This window comes from Mustelus asterias, chromosome 12, assembly GCF_964213995.1.
Source record: "Mustelus asterias chromosome 12, sMusAst1.hap1.1, whole genome shotgun sequence".
NCBI lineage: Eukaryota > Metazoa > Chordata > Chondrichthyes > Carcharhiniformes > Triakidae > Mustelus > Mustelus asterias.
Window position 1 is genome coordinate 78622622 of NC_135812.1, and position 26934 is coordinate 78649555.

A 26934-nucleotide genomic window follows, 5' to 3' on the forward strand; every position below is an offset into this window, starting at 1 on the left:
TGAGTAAGGTACCGGAGGCGTGACCTTGGCATCAATTAAAACCACATCAATACACATCAACCACATCTCCACATCAATTAAAACAGCAGAAAGAACACGAGGATGCCTCTGAATTGATAAATCAATCTGGGCTGAATGATTGCCTTCACCTGAAACAGCCGTGCTGAAATCCATGGCACCACAATGCAGCTTTTGGAGCCCAGGCCTGCCGCCCACAACATTTCTGGCTTTTCTCCATCTTGGACAAAGGATCTGCTAAACTCTGCACCTTAACATTTACTAGCTATTCATCTTGAGAAATTTTTTTTTTTCAGAGTCAATACCATTGAGTGGAAAGGTACTGGCGTTTCTCATCTCTTCAAAGGGGCATTAATAATACCTGATAATTGATCTGCGCAGTCAACTAAGCAGCTGGTAAATAGCCTTCAATCTGGACTGTGTAATTCAATAGCAAGATTTAGGTGTTTCATGAACAATTACCAACAGAACATTATAATTAGGATAAAATTGGATGGACCCATTAACTGTGAAAGTGGGGAGTTTTGTGACATTTTTAGAAATGTAACAATGACACAAAAAGATATCATGTTGAATAAAATTAATTTGTACGTGGGCAATTACAGAGCTAATCTCAAAAAATCAACTTTATGGTAATGTGACTTAATACTTCTCTGTGCAAATTGCTATTGCTAGATTGGAAAATGGCAGGTTAAAGATCAGGATGCAGCAATGTGACAGCCTATTAGAAATTTATAATGTGAAACCCGAACTTAATGTCCAACCCAACCATTCTACAATGCAGGGTGGTCCAATGGTTAATTACCTGTCTGATTAGTACATTTAAAGAAAGGAGCAGTGGTCATAGTCATTGGGCACATGATCATCATACTCATCTGAATGGCCTATGGATGTCTATGTCAGTACTTATGCGTTTGTTATTGAGCTGTTAAAAGGAAAAGCACAGTCTCAAAGTACAGCACGTGTAATTGTTTTTTTATTGAATGCTTTATTTCCTTGGTTACTGAATGTTGTAGGCAAGTAAATATACATAGGGAGTACTTCAATGGACTCTGTTTGTTGGTAAGACATTCGTAACTATTATTAGTTCCTCTGGCTAAATCAGCATTGCCAAAGCCAGACCCCAAAATTTGAGTAAGGCTTTCCTCATTGCTGTGAGTTTATCCAGAGTGTGAAAGCCACACAAATGAGGAAGGAACGTGTTTCAAGTTCTAGTCGCTGCTGAATTTTCTACTTGCAGTCAGGTGGCAGCTTCAATGTTTCAGAACTGGCTTCATTTGTCCATGGCTCAGGGAGGAAAAAAAAAATCACAGGAACGCAAGAACATGGGAAATAGGAGCAGGAGTACACCATGGGCGGGATTTTACTGCCTCGCTCGGGCGAGACCAGGAATTCCCGCCCGAGGTGAACGGAGATTTCCGTTGTCGGACCCTCGCCCACGCTGATTCCGTGGCAGGCGAGGTGGTAGAGTTCCGGCTCATATGTCCCATTGAGCTTGCTCCACCATTGATTAAGATCATATGGCTGATCTTGGGCTTCAACTCCAATTCCTTGTCCATTTCCCATATCCTTTGATTCCCCAAGGGAGCAAAAGTCTGTCTATCCCAGCCTTGAGTGCATTCATCAATGGAGTATCTATAACACTCAAGGATAGAGAATTCTAAAGATTCACAACCCTTTGAATAAAGTAATTTCCCCTCATCTTAGTCCAAAATGATTGGCCTCTTATCCCGAAACTATGCCCCAGCTTTTTTGATTCCCTGATCAGTGGAAATAACCTCTCAGTGTCCACCCTATCAAGCCCCTTCAGAATCTTGTACGTTTCAATAAAATCACCTCTCTTTCTTCTAAACTCCAGAGAAAATAAATCCAGATTTCCCAGCCTCTCATTGGAAAACCCCCTCATCCCAGATACCGATTCAGTGAACCTTCGCGGTACAACCTCCAAAGCAAATGTATCTTTTCTTAAATGTAGGGACCAAAACTGCAGACAAAGCTTCAGATGTGATCTCACCAAAATCCTCTGCAACCTGTGTACAAAATTATGAGGGATTTAGATGGAACAGATATGAAAGATTCTTTCCCCTTAGTAGAGGGGCCAATAACCAAAGGACACAGATTTAAGGTAAGCAGCAGGAGAATTAGGATGGAATTTTCCCATCCCGCCCACTACAGGAATCGTGGTGAGCGGGGGCAGACCATGCAAAGGTTGACCACGGCGTGGGAATTCCCGTCTTGGGGCGAACACGGCTGGAAATTCCCACCCTAAGAGGGGATTTGAGGAAAAACTTTTTCACCCAGATGGTGATGGGAATCACTGCTTGAAAGGTCGAGGCGGGAACCCTCACAACACTTAAGAAGCATTTAGATGAGCACACGAAACACCATAGAATACAAGGCTACAGACCAAGTGCTGGAAAATGGGATTAGAATAGATAGGTGCTTGATGGCCGGCGCAGACATGATGGGCCGAAGGGTCTCTTTTTGTGCTGTAACACTCTATGACTAACTCCAATAGGACTTCATTATTCCTGCATTGCCACCTCCTTTGTAATAAAGGCTAACATGCCATTTGCCTTATTGAAGAGAAAATTACTTTATTGGTTGCTAACGCATTGTTAACAAATAAAGCAGCAAGACAAAGAGAACCCAAGTGACCAAAATCCTATTTTGTTTTCAGCAATGCACAATGCAAAGTATTTTTCTCTCCCTCTGTACCGCAAGTCTTCTGAGAAAGCCCAATACCTTGGTGAAGTGCAAAGTCAGACAATTTCTGTGCTACCCCAAACTGAGTGAGAGTTTGGTGTTCTGAGGGAAGCATAAATATCTTTCTAAAATTCTAATTTGTTTGTTTTTGATTTGATTTGATTTATTATTGTCACATGTATTGGGATACAGTGAAAAGTATTGTTTCTTGCACGCTATATAGACAAAACATACCGTTCATAGAGTACGTAGGGGAGAAGGAAAGGGCGCAGAATATAGTGTTGCTGTTACAGATTGGGTGAAGAGAGAGATCAGCTTAATATACGATAGGACCATTCAAAAATCTGATGACAGCAGGGAAGAAGCTGTTTTTGAGTCAGTTGGTATGCAATCTCAGAGCTTTGTATCTTTTTCCTGATGGAAGAAGGTGGAAGAGAGTTTGTCCAGGGTGCATGGGGTCCTTGATAATGCTGGCTGCTTTCCCGAGGCAGCGATAAGTGTAGACAGAGTCAATGGATGGGAGGTTGATTTGCGTGATGGACTGGGCTACGTTCACAACCCTTTGTAGTTTGTTGCTGTCTTGGTCAGAGCAGCAGCCATACCAAACTGTGATACATCTGGAAAGGATGCTTTCTATGGTGCATCTGTAAAAATTGGTGAGAGGCAGAGTGGACATGCTGAATTTGCTTAGCCTTCTGAGAAAGTAAAGGCATTGATGGGCTTTCTTGGCTATAGCGTTAGCATGGAGGGTCCAGGGCAGATTGTTGGTGATCTAGAAACTTGAAGCTCTTGGCCATCTCTGCTTTACCACCATTGATATAGACAGGGGCATGTCCTTCATAGAAGAAATCATAGAAACCCTACAGTGCAGAAGGAGGCCATTCGGCCCATCGAGTCTGCACCGACCACAATCCCACCCAGGCCCTACCCCCACATATTTACCCACTAATCCCCCCAACCTACGCATTTTAGGATTCTAAGGGGCAATTTTTAACCTGGCCAATCAACCTAACCCGCACATCTTTGGACTTCACTGCGTTTCCTGAAGTTTGTATTTAACATGTAAAATTTTCCTGCGTGTAATGCTTAAATTATAAGTCTCATCCAGGGGCTTAAACAAGGAGATAGAAGCTGTCCACCAGTGGCAGCTGCAACAGTTAATTAAGGAAACTGGCTTGAACTGGTCTTTGCTGTAGTGGAGCTCAGTGAATCCCCTTGTTCAGAACATATAAATTCAGACATTCTCAATGTGACCATCACTGGAGTGTGACCTCGATGTGTGTGAGAGTTTGGTGAGCTGAGGAAGGTTGGTGGTACTCTTTTGCTTTTTCTGACTTGTTCGCTCTGTAGGATTTGTTTCCTGCTCTGCTAAAGGGGAAGTGATCTCTTTGGTGCGTATTTGGTGAGTACCCAGTAAGTGGTCAAAGTCTATTCTGTTCCTAGAGGTTTAAAATAATACAGAAATTTGTGCCACCCTCAATGATTTATGCACATATAAACCCAGGTCCTGCCATTCTTACACCCACTTTAGAGTTGTCCCCTTCATTTTATATCGACTCCCCATGTTCCTGGAACCAAAAAGAATCACTTCACGTTTCTCTGCATCGAATTTCATCTGCCGTTGTCATTTTTGCAGTATTAAGCTATCAATCATAAACAAATAACTTGAACAGAATCTAGCACTATGAAAAATAGCCTCAGTTACGAGTCGATTATAAACCAAATCATCACACCACCTATTCTTTCCCAGGATCTCAAAACTAAGATATCCTTATTTGAATCTTGCTTTCTCCCTTTCAGCTTCAGGTTTTGAAACCCATGTTTGATGTCACCCAATCACTGCTTCCTGATTTCATATCTTTTTTACTGATTTCATTGTGGTCAATGCAGACTCAATGGGCCAAGTGGCCTCCTTTTGCACTGTAGGGATTCCATAATACTGTGATTCGATGAAAACAGTTACTTTGTAGCTGTTAGCATTAATTACTGTGGACGTTGACATATAATTCGATCTCTGAAGTCTCAAAAAGTTTCTACAAAACTAGAGTCAACATATATGCCAGGCATAAGGAGTGGATGTGGGGTGGATACCATTCTGAAACATCATCAGCATCCAATGCAAAGAGTGTGCGTGTCTTAAATTCCCAAGCACAGCTCATGTCACCTGCTTGATCCCTTGTGCCCAGTTATAAGTTGTCAATTAGTAAAACATGCATTTGTGTAGTGAAAAATTGAGGTTTACCAATGCGAGTACAGCATGCCTTGGCTGAACAGAGTGGGTCCCAAATAAATGCTAAGTGTATGCAAAAACATGATTTTCTGGGTCAGAAAAATGGCCTTATATGCTAGATTGACTTACTTACCATGATTGATGGTACATAAAGGAGGAGGGTGTTGTCACACTGGGTTACGATATTCTTTGGCTCCTGACAGGGCCAACAAACACATTTGAAATTCATGCATAAATGGATAGTCACCTGGACAAGAGGGGCTAGGAATGGGTGTAGGACAATGCCCCAGCAGGGAGTTAATACTGTGAGGAAAAAAACTTTGGACAGAGAAGAGGATTCTCAAACTGATTTAGAGTCTGCTCTATTTCTTGACCGGGATGTCAGAATTTCTGGAAATCTTTCTCTCTTAACCTGTTCAATGTGCAGAGATTCGAAGAGAAAGCCTTTATTTCGTAATCTTGAACTGAGCAGCTTAATCAATCAACAAAAATTAGAGTTTATGCTCCTTTCGCCTCAAACCTTACTTTGCTTTTCTCAAAAGAGAACATCCCAAGATATTGTATTAGAATCATAGAGTCCCTACAGTGCAGAAGGAGGCCATTTGGCCCATCGAGCCTGCGCCGACAACAATCCCACCTCAGCCTTATCCCCGTAACTCCACATATTTACCCTCTTATCCCTCTAACCTACGTTTCCCGGGACACTAAGTGGCAATTTAGCTAGGCCAATGCACCTAACCTGCACATCTTTGGACTGTCGGAGGAAACCAGAGCACCCGGAGGAAACCCATGCAGACACGGGGAGAATGTGCAAACTCCACCCAGACAGTGACCCAAGCCAGGGATCAAACCTTGGTTCCTGGTGCTGTGAGGCAGCAGTGTTAACCACTGTGCCGCCTTGTTTCCAGTGATCTAGCAGTGACTTGACCAATTAATTACTTTTGCTTGATTCTAAAAGACATAATCATAAACAGATAGTGGGACATTTTAAACATCTTTAAAACAAAACTTTACTGCAGGAATGGTTGGATATCTGGAGCATAAAAATTTTCTCGAGCTCCCGTGAGGAGGAAATTGCAAACACTGTGGAAGGAAAAGACATAAAGAAACAACTTTGAGTATGGACTCTTTGAAACATGAATATGGTTTATGAGAAGTCAGTGATACCTCAAGTCTCCTACATAACTTTTACACCATGTTTTCAAAAGACACATATTAAAGAGAGCCAAAGTAAAAATCTCTTTGAAATCGATCAAGCTATAAGTTAATTGACCTGAGGATATGTTAGGAATAGTTGACCTTTAATGAACCTGATGAGACAGAGCAAATGCATCTTGCACCCCCTTGTAGTGGCAGAATAACAGTTGTGTCTAACATGGGGAATCTGACCTACGACGATAGGTTATAAGGAAGCTGCTAGTTGCAGGTTTGAAAAATTAACACTTAATATTTTGTCTTTAATTTTGTTTCTTTGATTAGACCACACTTACAGTATTGCATTCAATTCTGGTCGCCACATTACAAGAAGGATAAAGTCATAGCGGTTTACAGCTTGGAAACAGGCCCTTTGGCCTAACTTGTCTATGCCGCCCAGTTTTTAACCATTAAGCTAGTCCCAATTGCCCACATTTGGCCCATATCCTTCTATACCAATCTTACCCATGTAACTGTGAAAATGCTTTTTAAAAGACACAATTGTAGCCGCCTCTGCTACTACCTCTAGCAGCTCATTCCAGACACTCACCATCCTGTGTGTGATAAAATTGCCCCTCTGGACCCTTTTGTATCTCTCCCCTTTCACCTTAAACCTATGCCGTCTAGTTTTAGACTCCCCTACCTTTGAAAAAAAATGTTGACTATTTACCTTATCTATGCCCCTCATTATTTTATAGACCTCTATTAGATCACCCCTAAGTGGAGGCTTTGGAGAGAGTGCAGAAGAGGTTTACCCAGGGTGCTGCCTGGATTAGAGGGGATAAGCTATAAGGAGAGGTTGGACAAACTAGGGTTGTTTTCTCTAGAGCAGTGAAGGCAGAGGGTAGACACAATTGAAGTCTATAAAATTATGAGAGACATAGATAGGATTGACGGTCAGAATCTTTTTCCCAGAGTTGAAATGTCTGGGAGTAGGGGGTACGCACTTAGGTGAGAGGGGGAAAGTTTAAAGGAGATGTGAGGGGTAACTTTTTTACACAGTGAGTGGTGGGCATCTGGAACGCACTGCCAGGGATGGTGGTGGAGGCAGATATGATAGGGGTGTTTAAGGGGCTTTTAGATAAGCGCATGAATATGCAAGAAATAATGGCACTTGGACCAAGGGCAGGCAGAAGGGATTAGTTTAATTTGGCATCATGTTCGACACAATATTGCGGGCCGAAGGGCCTGTTCCTGTACTGTTATGTTCTATGTTCTATGTTTCAAACCAATAATAATAATCTGTTTATGGACATATGTCATTCAAATTGAGATTGAATATGATAGCCTTGATATCACAACAACATTTGACCAAGTGTGGCATCAAGGAGCCTTTGCAAAATCAAAGTCAATGGGAATCAAGGGGTAAAGCTCTCCACTAGTTAGGATCATACTTAGCACAAAGGAAGATTGTTGTGGTTGTTGGAGGTTAATCATCTCAGCCACAGGACATCATTGTAGGAGTTCCTCAGGGTAGTATCCTTGGCCCAAACCTCTTCAGCTGATTCATCAGATGTTCACTGATGATTTTAAAATATTCAGCACCATTCACAGCTCTGCAGATATTGAAGCAGTCCATGTCCACATGTCGCAAGATCTGGAGAGTTTTCAGGCTTGGACTGATTAATGGCAATTAACATTCACACTACACAAGTGCCAGGCAATGACCATCTCCAACAAAAGGTGACCATGCAGCCTCCCGGTCCCCTCACAACGAGAGGGCAATTACAGAAAGTGTGTTGTAAAGTAGGGTAAGATCAGAGCAATAGCAACACAGCAATAAATAAGAAATGACACAATCATCTTCTTTTAACATTTAACGGCATTGCCATTGATGAATCCCCCATGATCAGGAAGAAAATTAACTGGACCAGCTGATAAATACTGTGGCTGCAAGGGCAGGTCAGATGCTGGGAAGTCCGTGGTGAATAACTCACTTTCTGACTCCCCAAAAGCTGTCCACCATCTACAAGAGACAAATCAGGAGTGTGATGGAATGCAGATGACTGGGTGAGTGCAGTTCCAAAAAGATCAACTTCAACCAGGACAAAGCAACAGCTTGACTGGCACTCATCCACCACCGTAAACATTCACTCCCTCCCCCATCAATACAATGTGGCAACTGCCTGTCCCATCTATAAGCAGCAAATTGTCAAGTCTCCTTTGACAACACCTTCCAAACCTGTATAAGGACAAGGACATTAGATGAATGGAAACAGCATCATCTGCAAGCTGCCCTCCAAGTCACAAACCATCCTGACTTGGATCTATATCACTGTTTCTTCACTGTTGCCAAATCACAATCTGGACCTCCCTTCCTAACAGCATTGTGAGTGTGCCTACACTATGTGGAGAACAGGGATGCAAAAAGGCAGCTCACTGCTACCTTTTCAAGGGCAATTAGGGTTGTGTAACAATGCTGGGGTGATACTCAAATCTCATGAAAGAATAAACTTGAATTCATACAAAAATCTACTGCCCAGATCCTAAATCACCATGTCCCATTCACCCATATCCTAACTAACCACGTCCCATTCACCCATATCCTAACTAACCATGTCCCATTCACCCATATCCTAACTAACCATGTCCCATTCACCCATATCCTAACTAACCATGTCCCATTCACCCATATCCTAACTAACCATGTCCCATTCTCTCAGATCCTAACTAACCATGTCCCATTCACCCATTTTCTAACTAACCATGTCCCATTCTCCCATATCCTAACTAATCATGCTCCATTCTCCCATATCTTAACTAATCATGTTCCATTCTCCCAGATCCTAACTTACCATGTCCCATTCAGCCATCACCCTTGTACTGTATGACCTACATCGGCTCCTGGTCTGGAAATGACATGATATTAAAACTCATGTCTTGTACCTTCACACACACTTTCTTCCCTTTGGGGAATACGGCAGAAGTATTGGAAAGATTAGCAGGCTGGTTATAAATCTGTTTGAACTGCATCACAACAGTTGTTCCCTGGTCATCCAGTCCTGCAGTGGGACTTGAGTTTGAAGCATCTAGCTACACACAGCGGTGCATTGCTACTACCCACTGAGATCTCCTAAATTCTCATCCTAGTTTTCAAATCCCTGCATAATATTGCATCGTTATTTCTAATTTCCTCCAGCCCTACACCATTCAGAGAATTCAACCCATTAACTTTGGTTCTCTCTCTCCAGACGCTGCCAAATCTGCTGAGCATTTCCAGCATTTTGTTTCATTTTATATACAAATGCAAGTTGTTTTGCCTTTGCATGACTTTGCACTGTGCTCATTCCCTGAATACAATGCTGTTAGGAAGGGAGGTCCAGGTTGTGATCTGGCAACAGTGAAGAAACAGTGATATAGATCCAAGTCATGATGGTTTGTGACTTGGAGGGCAGATTGCAGATGATGCTGTTTCCATTCATCTAACGCCCTGTCAGCTTCCCACCAGAGGTATTAGATTCCATGGTCAGGCAGGTTCAGGCTGTGTAAAGCCCTGAATCACATAGCACCATAGAAAGCATTCTTTCTGGTTGTATCACAGGTTGGTATGGCTCCTGCTCTATCCAAGACCACAAGAAACTGCAAAGGATCGTGAACGAAGTCCAATCCATCACATAAACCAGTTTCCCATCCATTGACACTGTCTACACTTCCCGCTGCTTCGGAAAAGCGGCCAGCATAATTAAAGACCCCACGCACCCCGGACATTCTCCCACTTCTTCTATCAGGAAAAAGATACAAATGTCTGAGGACACGTACCGACCGACTCAAGAACAGCTTCTTCCCTGCTGCCATCAGACTTTTGAACGGACCTACCTCACATTAAGTTGATCTTTCTCTACACCCCAGCTAGGACTGTAACACTACATTCTGCACTCGCTCCTTTCCTTCTCTATGAACGGTATGCTTTGTCTGTATAGTGTGCAAGAAACAGTACTTTTCACTGTATGCTAACACGTGACAATAATAAATCAAATCAAAGCAAAGAGTATGCAACACACTGAATTACATCCTCACATACAAGATACTACAAATATGACACTATAAAAATAGGAACATTATCATACACAAGCACTCAGAACCCTTCATGTAAATAGTCTAACGCTCCGTACCTGAATTAGGTAAACATTTGCGTAATTGAAATATTGTGCTGAATGGCAGGAGAGTTATTTGGACATATCTTAATTGCTTTGGATCAGGTTACCTTACGAACGCAAAATTACATTAAATTAATCTGACTATTCAAATCAGTTTCACAGGGATTCAAAGTGCACAATTGTGAAATGCTGCACTCTTTCTCAAGCTATGTTTAAGATTTTTTGAATTATATAAACAGAGTCAAATGTAATTGTTTTGAGTATATATTTTTGTATAAAATCAAATGGCCATGAACAAACTGCCTATGGTCCCCTTGGCTTCTGAGGGTTCATGTACACATGGAGCCTTTAAAAGTGTGTTTTGCTCCATAGAAATCATAGAAACCCTACAGTACAGAAAGAGGCCATTCGGCCCATCGAGTCTGCACCGACCACAATCCCACCCAGGCCCTAGCCCCATATCCCTACATATTTACCCACTAATCCCTCTAACCTACACATCTCAGGACACTAAGGGCAATTTAGAATGGCCAATCAACCTAACCCGCACATCAGTGGCCCACTCTATAGCTTTGGCATTCTAAGTTCAAGTGAGTGACTGTCCTTCACATTAGAAACCCTGGAACCACTGGTGGCCATTGGGTTGTAATGCCTATGCTGGCTCTGAAAGCACAGTCATGCTTAGTCCCAAACTCCGCTTTCTGTTTGTACGTTTCTCAGCCTCAACTCTCTTTGAAACGTATTTATAGAATTGGCTTCCACCATGTTTTCTGGTGCAGCGTCCCAGATCCTGACATCTTTGAAATAATTTCTCCTTATCTCCTCTCTAAATCTTATGGCAATTGTTGCCAATTATTAAGGGGCCTTGGGACATTTTATTGCATTAAAGACACTTTATAAATGCAAGTGTTATTTTAATTCAATGACATATGGTTATTCATTCAGTCAACAGAAGGAACTGTTTTTCCATCTAGCTTGTTAAAGCCTCTCAGTACTCCCTCCTCATTACAAAACTCCTCATCCTTGTTAATGTAGACCTATAACTCTATGGGAAGCATTTAAGTCAGAAGATTTTGGGATCAAGGACTCCACAGAACATAGAAATCTAGGCTGACACCCCAGTGTGGTGCTGAGGGGGTGCCGCACTGTGAGGTCATAGAGGTCATAGTCATAGAGGTTTACAGCATGGAAACAAGCCTTTCCGCCCAACTTGTCCATGCCGCCCTTTTTTTTAAAACCCCTAAGCTAATCCCAATTGCCCGCATTTGGCCCATATCCCTGGTGCTATCTTTCGTAAGGTATGCTAAACTGAGGCCCCATTTAATTAAAAGATCCCACGACACTATTTTGAAGAAGGGCAGGGGAGTTACCCTGGCTAATAGTTATCCATCCGTTAACATCACAGAAAAGGATTATCGGGCCAATTGTACTTTGCTGTTTGTCTGAGCTCGCTAAGTACAAGATAACAGCTGTCTTTCCTACATTGCTTCAATGAATGCACTTCAAGTGCTGTGAAGCACTTTAAGCTGTCCTGAAGTCACGGTGCTTTATAAATAACGGCAAGTCTTTTCTTTTTAAACCACCTCCATACCCTTTCTCAGGCTAGTACATCTTTCCGGAAATGTGGTGCCAGAATTGTCACCAAGGCTCTAGACGAGGCTAGCGAGATATAATCAATAATTTATGGAGTTCTTTATTATGGGAGCATCATGGCAAGGATAGCATTTGCTGCCCATCCTTAATTGTCTTGGAGAGTAATTAAGAGTCAAATACATTTCAGTGGGTCTGGAGTCATGTGTAAGCTAGGCCAGGTGAGGATGGCAGATTTCCTTTCCTGAAGGACATTGTTGAACCAGGTGGGGTTCATGGTCACCATGCATCACTTTCTACCACCATGTCAAAGGATATAGCTAGGTTAACTGGGCGGATAAAACTTTGGCAGATGGAATATGATGTCAGAAAATGTGAACCTGTCCACTTCAAAGAACAAAGAACAATACAGCACAGGAACAGGCCCTTTGGCCCTCCAAGTCCGTGCCGCTCCCTGGTCCAAACTAGACCATTCTTTTGTATCCCTCCATTCCCACTCCGTTCATATGGCTATCTAGATAAGTCTTAAACGTTCCCAGTGTGTCCTCCTCCACCACCGTGCCTGGCAGCGCATCCCAGGCCCCCACCACCCTCTGTGTAAAATATGCCCTTCTGATATCTGTGTTAAACCTCCCCCCCTTCACCTTGAACCTATGACCCCTCGTGAAGTCACCACCGACCTGGGGAAAAGCTTCCCACCGTTCACCCTATCTATGCCTTTCATAATTTTATACACCTCTATTAAGTCTCCCCTCATCCTCCGTCTTTCCAGGGAGAACAACCCCAGTTTACCCAATCTCTCCTCATAACTAAGCCCCTCCATATCAGGCAACATCCTGGTAAACCTCCTCTGTACTCTCTCCAAAACCTCCATGTCCTTCTGGTAGTGTGGCGACCAGAACTGGATGCAGATTCCAGATGCGGCCGAACCAACGTTCTATACATCTGCAACATCAGACCCCAACTTTTATACTCTATGCCCCGTCCTATAAAGGCAAGCATGCCATATGCCTTCTCCACCTGTGATGCCACCTTCAAGGATCTGTGGACTTGCACACCCAGGTCCCTCTGCGTCTCTACACCCTTTATGGTTCTGCCATTTATCGTATAGCTCCTCCCTACATTATTTCTACCAAAATGCATCACTTCACATTTATCAGGATTGGACTCCATCTGCCATTTCTTTGCCCAAATTTCCAGCCTATCTATATCCTTCTGTAGCTTCTGACAATGCTCCTCACTATCTGCAAGTCCTGCCAATTTTGTGTCGTCCGCAAACTTACTGACCACCCCAGTTACACCTTCTTCCAGATCGTTTATATAAATCACAAACAGCAGAGGTCCCAATACAGAGCCCTGCGGAACACCACTAGTCACAGGCCTCCAGCCGGAAAAAGACCCTTCCACTACCACCCTCTGTATTCTGTGACCAAGCCAGTTCTCCACCCATCTAGCCACCTCCCCCTTTATCCCATGAGATCCAACCTTTTTCACCATGAGAGACTTTGTCAAACGCTTTACTAAAGTCCATATAGACGACATCCATGGCCCTTCCCTCGTCAACCATTCTGGTCACTTCAAAAAACTCCACCAGGTTAGTGAGGCATGACCTCCCTCTCACAAAACCATGCTGACTATCGTTGATGAGTTTATTCCTTTCTAAATGCGCATACATCCTATCTCTAAGAATCTTCTCCAACAACTTCCCCACCACGGACGTCAAGCTCACCGGCCTATAATTACCCGGGTTATCCTTCCTACCCTTCTTAAATAACAGGACCACATTAGCTATCCTCCAATCCTCTGGGACCTCACCTGCGTCCAGTGACGAGACAAAGATTTGCATCAGAGGCCCAGCGATTTCATCTCTCGTCTCCCTGAGCAGCCTTGGATAGATTCCATCAGGCCCTGGGGCTTTGTCAGTCTTTATATTCTCTAACAAACCTAACACTTCCTCCCTTGTAATAGAGATTTTCTCCAACAGTTCAACACTCCCCTCCGAGACACTCCCAGTCAACACATCCCTCTCCTGAGGTCCCCAGCATCACTGATGCCAGTCTTCAGCCAATTTGATTCACTCCATGTTGTTACTCACAATTAGAGGCGATGGTGGAAGAATCAATCAAGTCAGGTCTCTAGATTCAAGCAGGTTTATTGAATAACATTTCCTCAGTGCTACGAACCTACAGGAAACTCTCCACCCAAAGTGTTCCAGCTGTCTCTATTTGTATATCACCATGTTTAATTATCAATTATCTTAACAAGGTAATTTCCACACACTGTGATTCGTAGTATATCGACATATGTGATAAGCCAAGAATTGGCTTAAGGCACTGGCTATAAACCCTGACAATATTCTGGCAATAGTACTGAGTACTTGTGCTCCAGAACTTGCTATGCCCCTAGCCAAGCTGTTCCATTAACTAAGAATCTACTAATGACCATGAAACCATTGTTGGTTGTCAGAAAACCCATCTGGTTCACTAATGTCCTTTAGGGAAGGAATTTTCCTTCCTTACCTGGTCTGGTCTACATGTGACTCCAGATCCACAGCAATGTGGTTGACTCTCAATTGCCCTCAGGCAATTAAGGATGGACAATAAATGCTGGCCAGCCAGAGATGCCCATGTTCCACAAATTTAAAAAAAAGCTACAATACGAAAATATGGAAACTTTCCCTGGTATGTCCTGTACACAAGAAACAGGCCTAATCCAACCCAGCCAATTACCATTCCATCAGTCTATTCTTGGTCATCAGTAAAGTGATGGAAGGGGTCATTGGCAGTGCTATCAAGTAGCACTCACTCTGCAATAACCTGTTCGCGGATGCTCAGTTTGTGAACCCCCAGGATCACTCAACTCCTGATCTCAATACGGCCTGGTTCAAACATGAAATAAAGAGCTGAGCTTAGGAAGTGAAGTGAGAGTGATTGCCCTTGACATCAAGGCAGCATTTGACTGAGTGTGACCTCAGGAAGCCCCTTGCAAAACTGGAGTCAATAACAATCAGGGTACAACTCTGCTGGTTGGAGTCATACCTGATACGAGGGAAGATGGTTGTGGTTGTTCGAGGTCAGTCATCTCAGTTCCTGGACATCTGCAGGAGTCCCTCAGGGATAGTGTCCTCGGCCCAACCATCAACAGCTGCTTCATCAATGACCTTCCTTCCATCATAAGGTCAGCTGTGGAGATGTTTGCTAATGATTGCACAATCTTCAGCACCATTTGCGACTCCTCAGATACTGAAGTAGTCTGTGTCCAAATGCAGCAAGACATGGACCATGTCCAGCTTAAGCTGACAAGTGACAAGTGACATTCATACCACACAAGGGCCAGGCAATGACCATCTCCAACAAGAGAGGATCTAACCATCGCTCCTTGACATTCAATTACATTACCATCGCTGAATCCCCCACTTTCAACATCTTGGCGTAAACAGCAGAAACTGAACTGGACTCGCCATGTAAATACTGTGGCGACAGGAGCAGGCTAGGAATCCTGTGGCAAGTATCTCACCTCCTGTGGCAAGTAACTCACCTCACCTCCTAAGCCCAGCATCAATAAGGCACAGGTCAGGAGTGTGATGGAATACTCTCCACTTGCTTAGATGAGTGCAGCTCCAACAACACTCAAAAGCTTAACACCATCCAAGACAAAGCAACCCACTTGATTGCTGCCCCTTCCAATAAATATTCAATCCATCCACCACTGATGCACTGTAGTGGCAGTGTGCACCATCTACAAGATGCACTGCAGGAACTCACCAAAGCCCTTTAGGCAAAACCTTCCAATCCCATGACCATTACCATCTAGAAGGACAAGAGCAGCAAGTATCTGGGAACACCACCACCTGGAGGTTCCCTCCAAGCCACTCACCATCCTGACTTGGAAGTATATCGATGTTCCTTCACTGTTGCTGGGTCAAAATCCTGGAACTCTCTCACTAACAGCACTGTGGGTGTACCTACAGCACTGGGACTGCAGTGGTTCAAGAAGGAAGCTCACCGCCACCTTCTCAAGGGCAATTAGGGATGGGCAATAAATGTTGGTCTAGCCAGTGATGCCCACATGCAGAAAAATTAATTAAAAGCCATGATTTTACTGAATGGCAGAACAGGCTCCAGGGGTTGAATGGCCTGAATAGGAGTATGATTTCTACTCCTAAATCATATGTTCATACTATTATTCCAGAACCATCTATTTGCTTTTATAGTCTGTCTCCGTATATAAACCCAATAAGTCCCATGTATGTTTAACCACTTTTATCCATCTGTCCTGCCACCTTTTATGGATCTGTGTTCATGAACACTAAGATTTTCCTGCTCATCTGCACTTTTAAAACTCATACAGTTTATAGTGTATTGTCTTTCCATGTCCGTCCTTGCAAAGTGTATTATTTCATACTTCTCTGCGTTAAACTCCAGCTGTCATGTTTCTGCCCAGTTCACCATTCTGCCTGTCATCCTGAAGTCTACAATTATCTTAATCACTATCTGCATGTTGGCAAGCGCTATATCATTTGCAGACTTGATAATTCTGCTCACAATACCCATCTATGTCGTTTGTGAAAAGATTTAAGATCTAGGAACACTGCTGCAAACCCTTGCCAAGTCTGAAAATCATTCATTCATTCATTCACTCACCACAAACTATCTCCCAGTCTGAAAAAATCACCCAGTACTTTCATAGAATCCCTCCAGTGCAGAAGGAGGCCATTCAGCCCATCCAGCCTGCACCAACAACAACCCCACCCTAATCCTGTAACCCCACATACTTACCCTGCTATTCCCCCTGACATTAGGGTCAATTTAGCATGGCCAATCATCCTAACCCACACATCCTTGGAGTGTGGGAGGAAACCAGAGCAGCCGGAGGAAATCCACGCAGACACGGGGAGAACATGCAAACTCCACACAGACACTGACCTGAGACCAGAATTGAACCCTGGTCCCTAGCGCTGTGAGGCAGAGGTGCTAACCACTGTGCCATCCTGCATCTTATCACTGAGCTGACTCTGTGACCACACTGCCATTTTCCCTTACATCCCATGGGTTTCCATCTTCTTAGCAAGCATCCGCTTTGTCAAATAGCTTTGCAAAGTCCACCTTTACACCATCTATTAGACTATTATTGATCAACCTTCTGTAACCTGATCAAATAATTCAATCATTTAGTCAGAAATGAAATATCTTTAGTAAATCATGATGCTTCTTGTTCATTAACCTATGTCTTTCCAAATGGAAGTTTATCTTGTCCAAAATAATGGTTTCCAATATCTTCCCGTATGACTGATATTAGGCTGAGGGGTCATCGGTTCCTGCCTTATCCCTCCCCCCTTTTTTCAATTGTAATATAACATTGGCAACGCTCCAGTCTTCCAGCTCAATTCCAACAAGGTGACCAACACTTCTGCTATTCCCACCATTTTGCTTTTTGCATTTCATCCATTCCCGGTGGCTTACCAATTTACAGCAAAGTTAATTCTGTTTTACTATCTGTTTTTATCCTGTCTGTAACTCGTTCTCCTTTTAGTAAAACGTTCACATCTCCTGCTTCCTTTAGGAAGACAGATGTGAAGTCTTCATTTAATACTTTAGCCATACCTTCTGCCTCTGTGTGAAGATTTTTCTTTGAGTATTTTATAGAATGAACTTTTCCACTAACTGTTGCTTACTTCAGATGATGTAAGAATTTTAAGGGTTGTATTTAAGATTTACTTCTAGTCTTTTTCTTGTAACCTCCCTTTGTTTCCCTTATTGGCTTTTTCAATTCCTTCCTGCACTGTCTGTAATCTTCCTGATCATTAGTTGGATCTTGCTCCTGGATTTTTATCCTCCAGTTTTATTTAAACTTTTTAATTTCTTTTGTCACCAAGAGCCCATTAGTTTTGAATACTCTACCTTTCCCTTCAAAAGGCCTACCTTGTTTGTCTTCAATTAGTGGAAAACGTGACAATTTGTCTCTTAGAAACCTGACCAGCCTCACGAGGGATAATACATTTCTTCTTCAACTGGTAGTTGAGTCTAATGTGCAAAAATTGCTTATTAGTGTTCTTTAGGGCAAGCCATGATTGTACTGAGTGGCAGGGCAGGCTTGAAGGGTCTGGTTGCCAACTCCTGCTTCTATTTCTTGTGTGTTCTTCTGTGTGGGTACCTTTAATGTTAGATATAAAGTTGGGATGACAGTAATAGTTTGCAAAAAATATATAATTCAAGGAATAGTTTTGCCACTTTTCCTACATGTCATTTCAATAGCAAATAGCACGTTATTTTGAAGTTAGCATGTATGCTAAGAAGCAAAAAGAACTATCTCAGTGATTCAGTAGTTCAGAAATATACCTCTTTACAGAAACTGTACATAGTAGCTCTCAATTGAACCACATTATTTAATTGCAGAATATCATGTTCATACCAAAAGGGGCGACATGGTGGCCCAGTGGTTAGCACTGCTGCCTCACAGCGCCAGGGACCCAGGTTCAATTCTCGGCTTGGGTCACTGCCTGTGTGGAGTTTGCACATTCTCTCTGTGTCTGTGTGGGTTTCCTAGGGGGGCTCTGGTTTCCTCCCACAGTCCAAAAGATGTGCAGGTTAGGTGAACTGGTCATGCTAAATTCTCCCTCAGTGTACCTGAATAGGTGCCAGAATGTGGCGACTAGTGGATTTTTCACAGTAACTTCATTGCAGTATGAATGTAAGCCTACTTGTGACCAATACATTAACTTAACTTAAAAACCTACATGTGGCACTTAAGCACTCCCTCCCATGCACATAGCATACATTTGATTATTCTACATTACACTTTTTCTTGCAGAACAAGCATCTGAATTTTAACATACAAGCTTTACTACAATGGCAGTGACCTTTCTGTAGTGTTGCTTATTGGAAGTTCTAACCCACTAAGCAGACTCATAAGAAGATGTCGGGCAAATTCCATTCAAAGCCTTTATTTACCAGACATCTTCCATTACTTCTTAGACTTTGTCCCCATGATGGAATGTGGAAAAGAAAATTGTATGCAGTTTACATACAGGACTTTCTTAGATTTACAGTCAAATTATTTGTGGAAATGTTTCTAAAATTGAATTATGATGGAAAATTCTTATGAAGCTAAATTTCTCGACTGTGATGGAAGTAAGTGTTCTGCGAATACATTATTCATGGACACTTCGAATGAAGGTATATTGTAATCATCTGGGGCAGTGAGGGAGGTCAGATGTGTACCAAACAATTTTCCAGACATTCCTTTGCAATCAAAATCTGCCTGCATTCTAACCATGTATGATCCCTACATACTTTTTAAATAGGTGGCTTCTCATTACTGCAGATTAGAACTAGTGAAAACATACTTTCAAGTTGAAAATCTCACTTGTTTTTGGCTGATTTATGGTTTCTTTGGCAGATAAAATATTGAAAAGTCCAAATGATGCATGTTTTCCTTTGATTCAAGAAATGTGATATTTTAATACTGAACTTTGATCATTTAAGGATATTGCACAGCAAGTAGGTGCATTAAAAGGTGAATTTCAAAGGAAGATACATACAGCCTGGGATTTTCTTTTTCCTTTGTACGACTGCTTTAATTTAAAAGATGTACTCACTTAAAGGAGCAGTGTGAGAATTATTTACCATTGCTTTAATCCAATAATTGGAGAGAAAATGTAGAGAAGTATTAACAAGCGTGTGTAACTGAGAAATATCCCTGGACAAGTCAGTGTAGTGTTCTGGGATTTTATACCAGCTGCAGTTTTAAAAATTCATTCTAACTCCAATTTGTTCATATTTTAATCCAGTAACACACAGCCTAGGTTAGTGAGTAGGCCGCAAGAGTGGCCCTCCTTCATCTCAAAGGGCTACAAGATTGAAATCAGGCTTGTTCACTAACCATGACCCCTTAGATGAGATTAAATACATTTACTACATGCCGAATATTTCATACTAAGTTATAGAATATACTTCATCATTAGATACTAATACAGCTATCATCAACTCCAAATGGTAAAATCAAAAGAAATATTTATACTTCGGACACCGAGAGAGCGCACGGCTCTCACAGTCGGTGTTGTGAGCAATCAACATGCACCTCACTTCACTTGCCCCTTGCTTTATGTATGTTCCACTTCAGTCATAACAGTAGGAAAATAACAATGTGGAAGGAAATCAGTGGAAAGTGGCAAGCCTAAGCTTGGGCAACAGTCGACCAAATGTCTAGTGGGCCGCACTCAGAACCTAGATGGGCCACATGTGGCTCCCAGGCCACAGGTTCCTACCAAAAGAGAAAATGCTGGAAAATCTCAGCAGGTCTGGCAGCATCTGTAAGGAGAGGAAAGAGCTGACGTTTTGAGTCCAGATGACCCTCTGTCAAAGCTACCATTGTTTTAATGTCAGATTTTAATTTTAAAAATCTGCTCAACCCATGTTACGAACCTCCCATTTGATCTTCTGACATAAGCTACAGAAATGCTTTGTAAAATCATCTTAAAAATTCCTCTGCTGCTTTTTTAAAAATGTATTTATTGTCTAAAGCTGCTCTATTCCTGGTTACTTTTCAAAGAGGACACAACAGAACCTGGAGTTCAATTAGAGCTGCTTACTTATGGGCAGCACTTTGGGTCTCCACAGTGACACGCTGGTTAGCACTGCTGCCTCATAGCGCCAGGGACCTGGGTTCGATTCCCAGCTTGGGGCACCGCCTGTGGGGAATCTGCACGTTCCCCCCGTGTCTGCGTGGGTTTCCTCCGGGTACTCTGATTTCCTCCCACAGTCCAAAAGACGTGCTGGTTAGGTGCATTGGCCATGCTAAATTCTCCCTCAGTGTCACCCAAACAGGCGCCGGAGTGTGGCGACTAGGGGATTTTCACAGCAACTTAATTGCATGGTGAATGTCAGCCGACTTGTGATAGGAATAAAATTATTTTAAAAAGACTCACCCAAACAGCCCAAACAAGCTTCCATCTGTAATCAGGAATTCTGTCATTTGGATCCTTTCAAATGAGCCATGGCCAGTGTTTCAGAAGAGTTGCTGTACTGGTTACAGGAGGAGATGGACTTAATGGATGGCCGGAGATTGGAGTTCCTCTTAAAGGAGGTGGAGCGAGACCTGTGCAAGTGTCTGTGCCTGTTTTTCAGGTACTCCTTGTAGTTCTTGGTGAGCAGGGTGTAGAGGAAAGGGTTGATGCAGCTGTTGCTGTAGGTCAGGCAGGTCATGAAGTAGTTGATGCAGGTCACAGTGTGGAGGCTGAGCTTCAGGGACTTGCAGTAGAGGCGGATCAGCTGCCAGACCCAGAAGGGCAGGAAGCAAGCCCAGAACAGCAGCACGATGCTGAAGATCATGAGGACCACCCGCTGCTTGCAGGAGCCCCTGTTGGCCCGGGGGGCCAGGCTGTGGCGCTGGGAGTGCAGGTAGGTGCGGGCCAGCTGGGTGTACAGGTAGCCGATGATGAGGCCGGGGGCCAGCATGCTGGTGCTGAACAGCACCGTCAGGTAGACGGTGTAAGACTGCCGGCTCCAGGTGGGGGCGCACATCCGCCGGAGGCTGCCGTTGTCCCGCCGGCTTTCCTGCAGCCTCACCATGCTCATGAGGGGCAGGCTGAGCAGCAGGCTGAGCAGCCAGACAGCTCCGGCCATCGCCTTCCTGTAGCCCTTGGAGCGCCTGGCCGTGTGCAGCGGCTTGGCCACGGCCAGGTAGCGCTCGGTGCACATGATGGTCAGGGTGAAGATGCTGGCGTGCATGGTGAGCAGGTCCAGGCTCAGCAGCAGGCGGCAGCCCAGGTCCCCGAAGTACCAGCTCTTGACAAAGTAGGTGCAGACGATGAAGGGGATGGTGGAGAGGTACAGCAGGTCAGCCAGCGCCAGGTTGACGATGGAGATGTACATGGAGGCGGCAGACCTCATGGACTGGCACATCAGCACCAGGGTGTACACATTGCCCGCCACCCCGGTCACCCACATGAAGGACAGCACCGTGCCGAAAGCCCAGCTGACCACCAGCTCCTCCATGGCCCTGGGGCTGGAGGTTCCCCCACCTTCCTCCTCCCCATGGGGGGCTGTCAGGTTCTCCGAGCTGTTGCGTTGCATCTCAGCACATGGTTCATTCAGAGAGGCTTCTTCTTTCCCTCCCCTCTCTGTGCAGCTCCAGAGAGCAAAGAAGTGAGAGGCAGCTGCAAGCTCCTGGCTGCGTCACCCACTCACAGTTCACTCCTCTTTAACTCTCTCATTGTATCCCCAAAAAACTTTCCAGCACAGCAGCCCACACCCCATCCCTACCCCAGCCCCGGACCCCCAGCTACCCCTCAGCATCTGCGTGGCTCACCAACAGTCTCCAAAATTAAACTGTCCGAGGCAAAATGCTACACGAATAGCAGTCAGCCGCTTCCACGCTGCAGTCAACTTGGTGTGCTGAGTTTAGAACAAATACATATTTGATGTCACTGCAAATGATCGCATCCGGACCGGTTAAATCAATACTGTAACAGATAAAGGAGGAAAAAAATGGTCAACATTTGTCATTCACATTTGCCATTTTTAAGTTTCAGAGATTCATTTTAATAACATCCATTGACAGAATATGGTTTGCCAAATAAAGCAATGTAATTTACCATAAAGTTTAAATTGGCCATTTCCATTGATTGAGAGGGGTTCTGCCTATTTAAAGTTAAAGTTTATTTTATTCGTGTCACAAGTAGGCTTACATTAACACTACAATGAAGTTACTGTGAAAATCCCCTCATTGTCACACTCCAGTGCCTGTTTGGGTACATTGAGGGAGAATTTAGCATGGCCAATGCACCTAACCAGCATCTCTTTCGGACTGTGAGATGAAAACGGAGCACCCGGAGGAAACCCACGCAGACACGGGGGGGAACGTGCAGACTCCGCACAGACAGTGACCCAACCAGGAAACGAACCAGGTCCCTGGCGCTGAGGCAGCAGCACTAACCATTGTGCCACTGTGCCGCCCACCATTTCCATTGATTGTGAGGGGCTCCTTCTATTAAGGGTTCCTGAGGTTTCCACTTGGCCATTTCATATGCCAGAGAAAGCTCATTCTCAGCCTGTGAAATGACTTCCTCTATCTGCCCACAGCTGATTTTGTCTTCTGGTTTTTGAACATCATGCTCCGATTTTACCAAGTGAAACCGTTCGTTGATGGTCTGCTCAGTGTACTTTCTATAGGCTGCACCTTGATGGATAGATTTCCAGGATAGTAAGAATTCTGGAGTACAAAACTCTCAACATCTCACGAGGATTCTGGGCCACAGCAAGACCCATCAACCCTGTCATTTTCTAAGGTTGAGAAAAAAAGAACCCCTAAAGACACTTCAATACAGGCGCAGTCAAACAGATTAGATGTTGAGCCAGAGAAACTGTGGGAAGGTGCCATGCAAACCTCCGGTAGAGGTGGATTTTAAGGAGACAAGGGTAAGAGAGGAGGTTTAGGAGATTTTCCAGTGTAGGTGGGATGAGGGGAGTCAGGAATGCACAAAGAGTTGGAGCAACTAAATATCCTGGCAGCAATAGCAGGACTGCAGGAAGCTACTGTGATAGGGAGGGAGGAGGCAAAGATATATTTAAAAATCAGGATATATATTGAGAAATTTAAGACTGTGAGGGAATTGGGCCATCATTGGTCAGCAAGGACAGATGTGCTTGGTGAGCAATCTGTCATCAGCTGCTCCTTGATTCGAGGATGGGGTCCACTCAGGGTCTCATGTTTCTGCCATGGGTCATCATGTGGCTGAACAGGCCAACTCTCGACCCATGAGCCTTTGTGCATGTGGGGCAGGATGCCTCACCAGGCACTGGGATCCGGAGCACAGGATTTGTTTCCTGTTCTTTCCTCCTCAGTTGCCGCTCTGCCCCATCATTAAGGAAGTGTAACTCAAAGCATGATGCAGCTTGATGGACAAGCTATCGCCATGTTTAACAGTTGGTAGTGTTACAATCCCAGTTGGAACTACTGGACAGGATGGTCCCAGAATGGAACCCTGGCTCAAAAGACCTTGGGGGTGATCTTACCGGCTTGTCATGCTGGTCGATTGGCATGGTGAACCGGTAAGATTGCATGAGAGGTGAAAAACCGGGTTCATGCCTGGTTTCTTGCCTCTTGTGATATTGCCGGCCCTGGTCTGCCAGCGTATCCCTGATTTTAATATTCATGATCTTACTTTAATATGATTAGCGAGCCTGGGACGCAATTGTCTGGGCTCACTTGCCTTAATGACCTCGCCGGTGGGGGTTCTCACCAGCTAGAATCATGTATGGTGCCCAGCAATGGCAACCTGATGTGATGGCCTCGCCTGGGAGCCTGGCAGTGCCCACCGGGCACCCATACTCTGCCAGCCTGGCATTGGGCAGTGCCAAGGAGCATGGTCTATGGGGATGGATGGGTTCTGAAGGGGCGGGGCCTAAGGGGGAGGCAGGGCCTGGGGAGCTCCACAGAGTCTGCGCACTCTGCATTGGGGATTATCGGGGCAGCAATCGGCTGGGGGCAGGGGTTGGTGGAGCAAATGGGTGGTGATTGGCTGGGGGGTGGAACGAGATGGTAATCGGCTGAGGGGGGGCGATTGGGGCCACGATTGGGGGTTGCAATCGGAGGTGGCGACAGGGGCCGTGAACGGGAGTGATGATCGAGGTGATCACGATCAATGGCAGCGATCAAGGAGTCGGAGGGAACATGATTGAGGGAGTAATTAGGGAGGGATGGGGGGCAGTGATAATCTTCCAGTGGACTGTGTACACTGGAAGATTACATAGTACACTAGGAGATCAGAGCGCATGCGCAATAGTACCCTCTAGCAGCCTGCAGCCGGCTTCCCAGCATGAATAGACTCCATCCACTCCCCCTACTGGTGAGAATCACACTTTGCCTCACTTTTTTCTAAGTGCCATCAGATAGCGTATGGGAGCTCAGCCAAAAAAATGGGTGTGATTCTCTCCCCATTTCACACTCGCTAGAATTCTTTGGTAAGATTGCCCCACTTAACTTCTACTTTTTTTTAGAAAACATGGATGACCAGAGCTGCATTAACTTTTAAAAACAGGAAAAGAAACATTTATTAAATATGAAAAGTTTGACTATAATATCATACTCCTTCACTCCCACTTACCTTCATAAGTGTACACAGATCTTAATAATAACACATTTCAAAATGTATCTTATGTTATAATGTTCTTAGTCAAGACACAGTACCTATAACTCAATAGATTAACAGTGGTCAGACAACAGCCCACTCTGAAACCCACCCAATCAAACTTTTGTGGATTCCTCCGCAAATTCCCCCCAGCTGATTATTACATGGTGAGCCAACTGATCTCACTGGACTCTGGTTTGCACATGAGTGTTTCCAAACTCCACTCTCAAGCCAACACGCCTAAGAACTTTCTTTCAAACAATGCTTTCCCTCAACTGTTTACAGCAGGGATCCGCTTCCAGGATTTCCAGCTCTCCTTTCAGTAATTCCTTTGTCTTGATTAGCCATATGCATTTGAGTTTTTCACACAATCGCTTAGGTGCTCACTCCCCAACTGAATACGATTGCTCCAAAGACTAGAATAAGGACACCAATCTTCAGATATCTGGCTTTTCCAGTTTGTCCTTTCCAATTCTGTTTTTAACTTCAGTTGAGCACCCTGCTCAAATTCCAGTTCCTGTTTTCCATTTTACTTCAGACTTCCTGGAAACTTCTCTTCATTCCATCGTCTCCAGAACTAACTGTCCTTTAGTTTCCGCTATTTGCCTCTTGCCCATTACTCCATTGTTCCAATTTTGCTTCTGGCAGAACTGAGAGAACTGTTCACTCTCTAGCTATTAAATTTCTTCTTCTAATGAGTTCAGTTAAATTAAAATTGCAAGACATTTTTCCCTATAGGTGACCCCTGGTTGCTAAGCAACAGTGCATTCTTGTCCAAGCTCTTGTTTACCTTTCACAACATAAACTCTCTGAGCGCGATAGAGACACAGATTGAAATGAAACCAAAATCCTTCATATATTGCAAACACCTTTGTTTAACCTGAATCTAACTAGCATTTTACCTTTGTTGAGCCTCTGATCATAGGACACCACCCCCCTTCATCCCAGGGACCAATTTAGTGAACCTTTACTGCCTCCAATGTAAGTATATTTTTTGTTAAATGTGGAGAATAAACCTGCACACAGTGCTCCAGGTGTAGTCTCACCAGAACCCTGCACAACTCGAGCAAGACTTATTTACTCCTCTACACCAATCCCTCTGCAATAAAGGCTAACGTGCCTTTATCCTTCCCTATTGCTTGCTGTATCTGTATGCTAGCTTTTATGCCTCATACGAGCTCACCCAAATCTCTCTGAACATCAACACATAGAAGTTTCTCATCTTTTAAAAATTATTCAGTTTTGCCAATAACTTCACATTTCCCTATACCATATATATTGCCTATATCATCCATCTGCCATTTGGTTGCCCACTAAATCTGTCTATATCACCTTGCAATCTTTCAGTGCTCTTTGTGCAGTTATGTCCTCAAAAAACTTTAATAAATTTGGTGAACAGGTCTTCCCTTCAGCAAAAGCATGTTGGCTTGTTCTAATCATACTATGATTTTCAAGGTGCATAGTTGGCACTTCATTAATCATAGATTCCAGTATTTTCCCAACAACTGATGTTAAACTAACTGGCCTGTCATTCCCTGTTTTCTCTTTTCCTCCTTTCCGAAAAGGCAGACCAACATTTTTTTTACTCCTTCATGGGACATCGGTGTCATTGGCTGGTCAGCATTTATTGCCCATTCCTAGTTTTTTTTAATACTTTTCCAATTCAATCAAATCAAATCCAATTCAGAGTCTCAACAAGTTGAGACATTTCAGATCCAGGCTGACAAGACAGGGCGAGTGACCAAATCACCCTGTCCTGGGCCTGATCTACATGAGCCAAGTTGATTGGAGGAGCAAAGCAACACCTCCTCCAAGACTTGAGCTCATTTGCATCTTAGCCAAAAGGCCGGGATGCAGCTTTTAAAAATTGCTTCATATGAAACATATGAAGCTTCAATGTAACCCAATGACCTCAACCAAGTGCAGCATCCAATCCATACTACACTTGATCTTAGCCAAAAGGCCGAGAA

At 43.9% G+C, this 26934-nt stretch overlaps 1 protein-coding gene across 1 annotated transcript; it reads right to left on the reverse strand.

Moving 5' to 3' along the window:
• Window positions 1–20804: 20804 nt before the first annotated feature.
• Window positions 20805–21830, reverse strand: LOC144501962 (urotensin-2 receptor). The gene has a single exon (XM_078225990.1). The coding sequence runs from the start codon at window positions 21828–21830 to the stop codon at window positions 20805–20807; it is 1026 nt and encodes a 341-aa protein (XP_078082116.1).
• Between the last annotated feature and the right edge of the window lie 5104 nt (window positions 21831–26934).